Here is a 12,216-nt window from a genome sequence, read left to right as displayed (position 1 = left end):
GCAGATTCTACCGAGAAGAAGCCGGCAAGAAACTCAGCAGTTGCTCTTTTCCAACATCAACAATTTACATTTTGCATTTTAACATTCATTTTTCTATCTTGTGAGAGCTGAAAGCGGAGCCGGATGCTTCCAAGCAACCTTGTCATTAAAAAAATCATCAATTGTATAGTAACCTCGCTGTAATAAATGTGTTTTAACAAATTCTTTAAACTTGTGCATTGGCAGGTCCAAAATCACCTTAGGAATCATATTATAAAAGCGTATACTCAATCCCACAAATGACCCCTGTACCTTTCGCAGACGATATGCAGATGACACTAATTTATGACCATTTCTTGTAAGTCGACTGTTGATGTCCACTTTTTGTTTATAAAGACTAATATGTTGTCTTACAAATACTATATTGTTATAAATATATTGTGAAGCTACAGTAAGTATGTCTATTTCTTTAAACTTCTCACGGAGGGATTCGCGTGATTTAAGTTTATATATTGACCGTACAGCTCTTTTTTGTGCAATATAAATATAGTTTCTATATCAGCTGCTTTACCCCATAACAAGATTCCATAGGACATAACACTATGAAAGTTCGCAAAATAAACTAGCCTAGCTATTTCAACGTCAGTAATCTGTCTAATTTTTTCAACATCATCTTACAGTTTACAATGTTTTATATCTTGTGAGAGATGAGAGCTGAGCCTGCATCCAGCAGTTCTGTTCTGTTACCTATTAAGAAAGAACGTGAACAGCGGATGGTATATAAACTAAGGTGCAGATATGGCCCAAATTTCGCGGAAATTGGCGTTGCTAAAAGATATAACATAATTTCATGGTAAATTTTACCACATACTTTTAGTTACGGAGTTAGCAAAGTTCGAAGAACAGAAGGTTAGCATATAGCTCATATTGTGGGTTAAGGTTTTAGTTTCGGATTAGCAGAGTTCGAGGAGTTGAAAATCGGTATATAACTCAAATTCTAGGTATTGGTAAAGTAACTGGAACCCTCGTAGCTTTAGGTTTAAGTTGGCGAACGAAGTTATCACCATCCCCTTAGTTATGCAAGAGATATATGCCTGGAAGAGATCGCTATTTAGCGATAAGGCCGCCAAATTGTACGTTCTACCTTATTGTGCTGTTGTATTTGTATCTCTGTAAATTTTCTCTGTGGTGTACAATAAAAGTGTATTCATTCATTCATTCATTCATTATGCAAAAATATATGTATGGACGCATCATAAGTGATAGACCTATATGAATAAAGAAATTTTGAATTTGATAAAACTTTAACCATTTTTGCAGAAGGTGGAGACAGTCTTCGACGTTATGGAACTCGAGGATGGAGCGAGAGCCAAACTTCTGCAGCTGTCACCAACGGAGATGGCCGATGTGGCCAGATTCTGCAACCGATATCCCAACGTTGAACTGACTTATGAGGTAAATATTGAGGAGTTTGCACCTGTTCCAGTATTAGTGCTTTATTCAGCCGCTAAGCAGCAATGGAAGGCACGAGAGCCCCAAAGAGGTGTGGAGGGCACTTTGGAGGGGCGTAGAGGCCGAGGACGACCTATAGTCGTATTTTTAATTAGACGAAGCCAACCGATAGCTAATGTCACTTTGTAAAATAATGTTGCCATATTTTAAGTAATAGTGATGCGTTATGTTTTCTTTCAATCAGATGAATGAACAATGTGTGTAAATAGTTAATCATTTCAAAACTATAGAAGACTATTATTTCTATTTTATAATAATATTGTATAAAAGTGCTCTGATATAAGTTACTAACTACAACCAGTTTTTTGTCGGCTTCTTACAAAACGCGGCGCGGCGACTAGTGCCAATGACTTTCGCAATTATGTAATAAGCGATGTTTTGTTATTTTCATTGCCTACCTATAATTGTTATATTTTATACATCTATAATTTCAACTACATGCTGTATTGAAAATAGGACATTCTTACAACTTTCCTCGCAATGTTTTCCTTACTGTTCAAAACACTCGGTATTCAGTATAGGTAGATACTATAGGAACATAGTCGTCGAAAACTCGTTGGTGTGTACAAAGCACGACTAAAATTCGAACCCCGTAACCGATATCGGCAGTTCGGCACACTAACTATCCACTAGTCAATCGAGGACATTTCATTCATTCAGAAGTTTTTTCAATGATTCACTTTTTCACATCACTATTTTTATTTCATCATAAACTGACGTTTACTGTGTTGTCAACACAGTAAACGTCAGTTGACTTCGTTTAATTAAAAATAAGACTATAGCGGTCGGTGGAGTGATGGAGTTGAGAGGGATATGAGGGTTCTGGGAGTTCGGAGCTGGAGAGAAGCAAATTCTGACCGCCTCGAATGCAGAAATATGCTTTACCAAGCCAAGGCCCACCCAGGGCTGTAGAGCTATGACGATGATGTGTTCCGCAGGATGATTACGTATCTCGCGACTGTCGTGTGCGTATCGCAAGACTGTCGCAAGCTTTTTTCTACATTTATTGCATGGAAAAGTGACGTTTGACAGCGGTGATTGCAAGATTTACGCCTGTCGCGAAATACGATATCATCCTGCCGGTCTGGAGGGTGCGGTTGCCGGAATTACAGGGGAATGAGGCGTAACACCTACGCATCAAATTGTTATACACAGGGTGGCATGTTATAAATAAATAAATAAATAAATATACTACGACAATACACACATCGCCATCTAGCCCCAAAGTAAGCGTAGCTTGTGTTATGGGTACTAAGATGACTGTTGAATAATATACATAAATACTTAGAATAATATATAATATATATATATATTATAGTTATATTTATATATATATATATATATATTTTATTTATATATTTGCATAATTTTAAATCTTATTTATTGCACCACCTACCTCTTTTCTATGTTTTTTCCTTCCACGCCATTGGTTGCCTGGAAGAAATCGCTATGTAGCGATAAGGCCTTAGTAATATTATTTTTATTTATGTAAAATCGCTGGTAGACCCAATAACTTGCTTGCACTGGATTTCTTACCAGTGTGTGCATGAAATGGCAAATATCCTCTTCCTATACTAGCAAAACCCCTAAAATATACCAATGTAAGTGTAGGCAGTGCTTTTGTGTCTGTATGAAGTGCACGCCACTGCGTGTTGCGGGACGTGCTCGTTGCATGCCCTGTGAAGTGTCGCTTTGTTTATCGACAGTGGTTTTCATACAAACGAATTCAAAACATTCTTACTTATGACAACCCTATCGAAGATAAAAGACCGACACGCGCATAGTACCTATGCTACGCGACGCGTACCTTATAAAGTGACAGGAGTCACATGGTTTTAATTTTGCATGTGATGTTGGGGCTGTATCTGATTTATTTCAGTTAAAACTATGACAGGGGCCTGTGAAGTATTATTTCGGTTTTCATTTCCACGTTGTATATTTATCACACAATATATATTTCCAGGTAAAGAACGAGCGCCGACTCCGCGCTGGTAAACCGATCGTCGTTGAAGTGTCGCTGGAAAGAGAAGACGAGATCGTGGGGCCCGTCATTGCGCCATTCTTCCCGCAGGTAAACAACATTTGAAAACCAGTTAAAAGTGCATGTAAAACGTGAGCTAATAGAAAAGTCCTGCTATAATATTCTCTCCTCTAACTTCATAGCTAAAAAAAATTTTTCTCTGTGAGATAGTGATCGCAAAAAAAAAACTAAGCTAAGTTAAGTTTGTTGTGGGCTCTTAGACCAGGGCGCGTTCGTAGCTTATAATAATCGTAACATATATATCGAAGCGGTGATGGTACAGTGGGTCGGAGCTCGACCTTGTTTTTGGGGTGGCCGAGTTCGAATCCCACCTCTAACATTTCTAAGTTATTTGCGTTTTAAGTATTTCAACGGTAAACCGCTTATTTTTTTTTTTTTTTTTTCACAGCGTAAAAATTTTAATTTCAATTTATTCAGCACAATTTATGTATTAAGAAGACCCCCACAACAAACTCAGCCGGGTAAATTTTTTTTTTTCACCACATCACAGTTAATTTATATTAAGCTACATTTTGGAGAGTTATTCGATTTGGTCAAACCATCTCCTTTATACCATCGAACTGCGAGGCACCGAAAGAATCTGCACCGTTACGTGGTTGAAATACCATCAACACGTACGAAGCGTTTTGCTTCTTCCTTTCTGATCCGCACCGCAAAGGCCTGGAATGCCCTCCCATCTTCCGTCTTCCCCGATACCTATAATCTGGGTGCCTTCAAATCAAGAGTGAATAGGCATCTTCTAGGCAAGCGCGCTTCATCTTAGGCTGCATCATCACTTACCATCAGGTGTGATTGCAGTCAAGCACTTGTCTATATATTTAAAAAAAAAAAAAAAGCTATGAAGCTAGAGCAATTCACACCCAAGCTTTTTTATCGTTTAGGTAATCCTTAATATTAGTTTAGATTATTAATAGGATTTTTCTATAAGCTTACGTTTTATCACACAAGACTTCACAACCACGGCAGGAAGTTCGCGAGAATTTAATTTTTAAATCCTTTATTCCAGAAACGCGAGGAGGGCTGGTGGGTGGTGATCGGCGATCCGAAGTCAAATACGCTGCTGTCAATCAAGCGCGTGTCCCTAGGCCGCTCGGCGAAGGTGCGATTGGACTTCGTGTGCGGCGCGCCCGGCCGCCATAACTACACCCTGTACTTCATGTCGGACGCTTACCTCGGCGCCGACCAAGAGTACAAGTTCAACGTGGACGTGGAGGACGCCGCGTCCGAGTCTAGCGATTCGGAATAACTGTGTATATTAATAATTAATAAAACAAAATAAAATAAATGTTTTTCAGTTGTGTTTGTCTCTTCATTGTCTTATATTTGTATCTTCATTGTCTTATGTTTGTATCTTCATTGTCTTGTGTTTGGCTCGTCGTAGCCCTAATGGCTAATCGCAGGCAAAGCTGCATATTAGTGTGCACTAGAGGAGGTCGGGCCATGTCCAATTCAAAACAAATTAGTTTTTTTGTGTTTCATTAAAATTATTGTCATTGATAAACGAGGAGAGCGTTTTGTAGGTCATAATTAGAGGTACTTAATAAATGAGAAGTTCATATTCTGAGTCTGGTAGTGCCGTAGTCCACCATAGATTACTAGAACCCGAAAATCTGGTGACCGTCGTTTTTTCATAGTGTTAACTTCCTCATTGCTTTAAATTGGGCCATTATTCTGTGATAATGCCGGATGTTGTCAAATGGGCTAAGAACTATACTAGTAATAAACATGATGACAGTAACAAAAAAATCATTAAAAAATTTAATTTATCTAATCATACATGATGAATGTTTTATAAAAAGCGTATTGATGTGAAACATCTATAGGCGGAGGGTATACCTGATTTTTGTATTTCGTATGTAACAATCATCATCATCATCATCTCAACCAATTGACGTCCACTGCTGCATAGGTCTTTAGTAGGGAGTTCCACAATGCACGGTCCTGGGCCGCTTGCCTCCAACGGCTCCCAGCTACTCGCCTGATGTCATCTGTCCACCTTGTTTGGGGCCGACCTACGCTGCGTTTACCGGTGCGGGGTCGCCATTCCAGCACCTTAAGACCCCAACGTCCATCGGTTCTCCGAGCTATGTGCCCCGCCCATTGCCACTTCAGCTTTCGCAACTCGCTGAGCTATGTCGGTAACTCTAGTTCTTCTACGGATCTCCTCATTTCTGATTTGATCACGTAGAGATACTCTCTCTCCATCGCCCGCTGAGTGACTCTGAGCCTTCTTATGAGGCCCATAGTTAGCGACCATGTCTCTGATCCGTAAGTCATCACTGGCAACACGCACTGTTCGAAGACTTTAGTTTTCAGGCACTGGGGGATTTTGGACGAGAAGATGTCACGAAGTTTCCCGAACGCTGCCCATCCGAGTTGGATTCGGCGGTTTACCTCTTTCTCGAAATTGGACCTACCTAACTGGATCGTGTGTCCTAGGTATATATACTCGTCTACAATTTCGAGTGCAGAGCTCCCAACAATTATTGGGTGGAGCGGAACATGAGCGTTAGACATAATTTTCGTCTTGCTCATGTTCATACGAAGGCCCACCTGTTGAGAAACTCTGCTGAGGTCATTGAGCATCGCTTCCAGAGTCTCTGCCATTACGACTACATCGTCGGCAAACCGAAGTTGAGTGATCTACTCAACGTTGATGTTGATGCCAAGCCCGTTCCAATCCAGAAGCTTAAAAACGTCCTCCAACGCAGCGGTAAACAGCTTCGGGGAGATAACATCTCCCTGTCGCACTCCTTGCTGCAGTTGGATCGGTTTCGTAGTCTGGTCCTGTATACGGACTGACATAGTGGCGTTTTTATACAAACACTTCAAAACTTCGGTGTACCGGTAGTCAATTCGGCATCTCTGCAGTGACCTTAACACAGCCCAGGTTTCCACCGAATCTAAAGGCTTTCTCATACGTAACAATAATATTTAATATTAATTTTGTAATAACACAGTCATTATTAGCCGACTTACAATAAGAAGTGGTTATCCATTTGGTTGTATTTTTTTTGACGTGACAACGTCTTATAAATTGGTTTGCCGGGTGACACTTCAAGAAACTGCGTTACGCTCCGCTCACGTTATGCGCTCACAATGAGAGCGAGTGAGAGGCACGCGCCCGCCTAAGAGCGAGAGAGACAGACATAAAAAGTGAAAGGCACGCGTCCCTTTGTAGTAAACGCTGTTTCATTGTACGCAAATGTATTGCAAGTTATTGTATGTATATTTGTATATAAATACGTATGTATGTGTAAAGGTAAAAATAAAATTTTGTTAATATGAAATTCAGTGCGAGATTCTTTGTATAAATTAATGTTTTAAATATAATTCTTTGTATAAATAAATGTTTTAAATTGTTACTATTATTTCATCCTTCTTCCTACTATACGAATGAATATTCACATTAAAATTATTTTACCACTCAAAGTCGTTGTCACGTAAAACTTTCGCCCGTATACCGACTTTACAGGCAACCAATTTTTATTTGTGAAACAAATTTGTAATGCTTTATCTTTTTATCATGCAATATCTGGAATAATTTACGGAAAACCATTTCGATGTTTCACATCTGCCAGGCATCCCGTGACGGCTCACACGTTTTTTATTTAGATTCGAAGTGAGATTGGTGTTTATTTTCGATAAATGAAAATGCAAAATCTAGCTATCCGCCATGACAGTTGAAACCCGGAATACAAAATTATGACGTCATCTCTGCGTATATCAAGTATTTTGTGATTTGAAACTGAAAAGTTGCTAAGTTTTATTGTTATCAATACCAAAACCAATAATCTTTAGCTAGGGAACAAAGAATGAGCTCAATTTGAAAATATTCGTTATCTTGCATTTTGTAAGGAATATTACATTAACCGTTCGTAGCGTAAAACTCTCATATACAGGACCTAAAACTGCTACAACCTGACAAAGTTATATTAAGGGTCTGTAAAACAAAGTGATGATATTCTCTTCACAGATTAATTTCTCAGATACACGACCTAGTATCTTTGCTCAGAACTATTAAGCTACCAAAGAGTACTCAAACAAAGCTTCTCCGAACTGTATAGCTACCAAAGAGTACTCAAACATCAAACATAGCATGATTCTGTCTAAGCCTCAGATGATTAATATGTTGGAGCTACTATAGTAGCTAATCTAGGCGTGTAAATACGTACCGTGCGTACGACCAATTACGGAGGAATCTTTCATCTAAAAAAAAGCCTTAGGTATTTTATTTTTCGTTCGCTGATTATATGATTCTCTATAACATCAAATTTTGAAGTATTTAAAAGCTAATCAGCAATGTAGGTGATAATCTTATACTAATATATGAAGCTGAAGTGTTTGTTTGTTAACTTGAACGCGATGATCTCAGGAAATACTGGTCCGATTTGAAAAATTGTTTCAGTGTTGCATAGCACATTTATCGAGAAAGGCTATAGGCTATATATAATCACGCTAAGACCATGAGGAGGATGCACCAATGAAGAATGTTTCAAAACCGGTTTTTTTTTCCTTTTGAGAGCTTCCGCTGCGTAAACGGTCAAAGTTTCGATAAAATCATCTATGACAAATTTGTTTTCCTTTAAAAGTCCAAAAAAAAAATTCAACAATAGCATATATGTACATCTTTTAACACTTAAACGTGGAAGAAGTCGAGAGGGACCGCTAGTGAGAGAATAAAATCCAGGTCAATAATGCAATAACAAATAATAACTATTGTAACAAAATAATAATGCATTAATTAGTTCACATGTCTACTCATTATGCTGACACATAAAACTATAAGTTAGCAAGTTAATTAGCTAATGATTACCTATTTACTCACTAGATACATACTAGCGACCCGACCCGTCTTCCTGCTAATTACAAAATTATTTAGAATTCAAACTGTTGGTAGTGAGGAAAGTTCATTTTAAATGTGTTATTGGCGACTGAACTGAGGTGAATTTTCGTCGCAGATTGCCCGACATTCGACATTCGGGGCGCTCTTATCGTAGAAACTATACCTAAACCATCTAATGTGTTACCAAATAACAATTATTTAAACAAGAAAAACTGTCTAAAATTTATAAACACAAAAATAATAATTACTAATTACAAACTGTCAATCAGTGAACGAGCTCTTTAGAAAAACAACTCATTCTGGAAATAATCTCTTCATAAACGCCTAGGTTTAATAGTTTATAGAATGACCTTGAACGGTCGCCTTTGCACCTCGTTTATTATCTTTAGCACAGAATTAAGAAAATACGGAGTCAATATTGAAGCATCAAAAACCACTCCACTTTCGTAGTGTTTCTCGAACAGGCTTCGTCGTTTCATTTATTTAGCATCTGACAGTAATTATATTACCTCAAATGTTCAAACGTTTACCATAAAATTAGGAAAATGGGATAAGTTTGTGAGCTTGCAACATTCAGCGGGTTTGAAGTGAGACGTGCTCGGGGCTTCTTCTCTGTTTTTGGACACCATGCACAGCGGTCAATCACATCATGCGTTTCGCAGTTGACAGTTATTATTTTACATCTAATTTTTAAACAATTTATTTTTATCAATGTTTTATTCTATTATTTTTAATGCCATAAACAAGAATTGAATTGAATATTTTAAACGTTTACCATAAAATGAAGAAAATGGGATAAGTTTGCGAGCTTGCAACATTCAGCGGGTTTGAAGTGAGACGTGCTCGAGACGTCGTCTCTGTTTTTGGACACTGACACTGCATGCAATGACGGCTAAATGAGGATTCTATATCTTTTATTATTCTGTGAAGTTTGGTTGCAATTTTACTGTATCGATATGACGATAATGTAAGCCGAGGTCAGAGAGGTTGATCTGCCGAGTTAATCGCGTACGTGTCGGTCACAGCGCTATCGTTCACGTACATGAGATAAGGATGTCAGCGCTCATGGCAATCGTAAATAATATCTCGAAATTATTACAATCTCAAGATGCAACTCACACAAGTATGTCTCTATCTTAAGATGATTATACGCGGCAAGATGATGAAAGGATTCAATAAGTACCTACTTAATATTCGCGTCCTTGTTATTTATTTATTTATTGTTATAAGTTACACAAAACAGGTAATAACAAAAAGTAGATCCAAATATAAGTAATAACAAGTTTTGTTCTAAGCTACAACCCATAGTATGAGTTTGACGGCCGCTTGGCGCAGTTTGCAGATACCCTGCTTTCTGAGTCCAAGGCCGTGGGTTCGATTCCCACTACTGGAAAATGTTTGTGATGAGCGTGAATATTTTTCAGTGTCTGGGTGTTTATATGTATATTCTAAGTATTTATGTATATTATTCATTAAAATATTCATCAGTCATCTTAGTACCCATAACACAAGCACAAGTTATTAAATTAAACAAAAAGTGAAGATAAAATAATTTATTATTAGTAACTAGTTATACCCTGCCGGCAACATGTGGAATGTTGAGTCGACCGTTATTGTTCCGATCGTCGTTTCAGTCAAAATGGTCTTCTCGCGAAAAGCTTCGACCAACATCTTAAAAAGCTTTCACTTGGTTGTTGGATCAAGGGTCGGATACAGAAGGCAGTAGTCCTTGAAACGGCGCGTATTGTGAGGAGGTTCCTCACTCTGGAGCCCTGACCGCCGGTTGGTTGGGCATACAAAAGCCCCGCAAGCGGAGGGTGAATGTTTTTTTTATTTTATTTTTAAGCAAATATGATAGAAAAAAAACGGGGTTAAACTCATCCAATTCCCTGTTCCCGTGATTTAGCAGGTGGACACGTTAGTTATATCCCTTGTCAGGCCCGCAGTGGCGTGCACTGGGTTTTTGACCAGGGTATGCATAAAGAAGGAAGGTGCGATAAAATGGAAAAATCCTTCGCATTTATCAGTCATACAAAAAGTTTAGGGTATGCAGTGCTTTTGTGCATGTATGGAGTGCACGCCACTGTGTCAGGGGGATATAATTTTTGTCTCCTGCCCGTGCTAGCCCTGCAGACCGAGCAGGGTTTGGGCGGTCGTCCACCATGCTGGCCAAGTGCAATTTGGTGGACTTCACACGCCTTTGGTGAACTCTCAGGCATGGGCACGCATACAACAAACACTACCTACACCGCTTCCACATCACCACTGACGATAAGTGCCCGTGTGACAACTCCACCAGCCAAACCCTTGAATGAATGAATTTCGGGAATGTCCCCGCTTCGGAAGACTCCGCCTGGACCATGAGTTCCTTCGCAGGCACCTTGGGGTGTCCCCCTATGAGCTGCGCTCTCTGATGCGAAAAAGATCTGCCTTGCGATCTTACACTGACATGGTAAACTCCATCCTGAGTGACCTCAAGCGATTTAACACTACTAGTAGATTTTAAATTTTTAGAAGTGTGTAAATTTTATAGTTTTAGTTTATCTATGTGTATAGGGAGAACAGCCTGGCCGATGTATCAAATCGAAGAAGCAGGGCTGTCCTTTTTTTTTTTTTTTTCAAAAATTGTATTTTATGAAACTGGTAATTACAAGCATATAAAATAAGATAAAGTAAGAAAACTAAATTAATAAAAAACTCTCAGGCATGCGGGCTTCCTCACGATGTTTGCCTGCATCGTGCAAGTGATATTTATTGGCACGAATTAAAAACGCACATAACTCTGAGCTGTTAGAAGTGCGTTCCCGGAATCGAACCGCTCGGCCGTCAACGATGATAGCCTTGGCTATCACCGCAGTGGGCACTGCTTTCTGAGTCCAAGATCGTGGGTTCGACTCCCACAACTGGAAAATGTTTGTGTGATGAACATGAATGTTTTTCAGTGTCTGGGTGTTTATCTGTATATTGTAAGTATTTATGTGTATTATATTCTTAAAAAAATTATTCATCAGCTATCTTAGTACCCATAACACAAGCTACGCTTACTTTGGGGCTAGATGGCGATGTGTGTATTATCGTAGTATATTTATATATATTTATTTATCATCGCGTATGGCATACAATATTATTGTAATAGATTCACTGACCTATTTTTCACCAGAGAGATTTTATGGTAGTAGACCTTTTTGTGACAGAGCTCATCCGGGGAAGAACTATCGCCAGTGGCGTGCACTTCATACATGCAGAAAAGCACTGCATACCCAAATTATTTTATATAAGTCATATTGGAGGGGAAAATTTCCATTTTATGCCATGTACCTGCTTTTTGCATACCCTGGTCAAAAGCCCTGTGAACGCCACTGAATGTCGGAAACCAAAAAACAACAATAGCCCCGTTTATTATTACATATATATTATGTGTATACTATTTCCACACGTGCGCCAGTGCTCTGAGACTTTATACAGCTGTGGGAGAATATAAATTTTTATCCTTTCCCCGGGGATATGATTGTCTCCTGGCCACGCTAGCCGTTCTGAGGAGAAAAGTGCCCTATAGTGGGCCGGTATTTTGTTGATAATATTTATGATGATGACGTAAGATGCATGTTTATGTACGTTTATTTAATCGTTACTTTGCGTAGGTACTTATACGACCCTGCTTTCTGAGTCCAAGGCCGTGGGTTCAAATCCCACAACTGGACAATATTTGTGTGATGAAAATAAATGTTTTTCAGTGTCTGGGTGTTTATCTATATATTATAAGTATTTATGTATATTATTCATAAAAAATATTTATCAGTTGTCTTAGTACCCATAACACAAGCTACGCTTACTTTGG

General features: G+C 38.8%; 1 protein-coding gene across 1 annotated transcript in view; it reads left to right on the top strand.

The window, feature by feature from the left end:
* The window catches only part of LOC120635097 (putative U5 small nuclear ribonucleoprotein 200 kDa helicase), a 64,682-nt gene extending 59,852 nt beyond the window's left edge, over nt 1–4,830 (top strand). Inside the window, exons 40-42 of the mRNA XM_039906014.1 lie at nt 1,300–1,434; nt 3,455–3,562; nt 4,539–4,830. Of these exons, the coding sequence (XP_039761948.1) occupies nt 1,300–1,434; nt 3,455–3,562; nt 4,539–4,778 (483 nt within the window). The 3' untranslated portion in view covers nt 4,779–4,830. The remainder of the gene's footprint in view (nt 1–1,299; nt 1,435–3,454; nt 3,563–4,538) is intronic.
* The last annotated feature ends 7,386 nt before the right edge of the window (nt 4,831–12,216 follow it).

The sequence above is a fragment of the Pararge aegeria genome, chromosome 26 (genome assembly GCF_905163445.1).
Source record: "Pararge aegeria chromosome 26, ilParAegt1.1, whole genome shotgun sequence".
Classification (NCBI taxonomy): domain Eukaryota; kingdom Metazoa; phylum Arthropoda; class Insecta; order Lepidoptera; family Nymphalidae; genus Pararge; species Pararge aegeria.
Note: the sequence above shows the minus strand (reverse complement) of the source record. Positions and strands in the feature narration are given on the sequence as shown.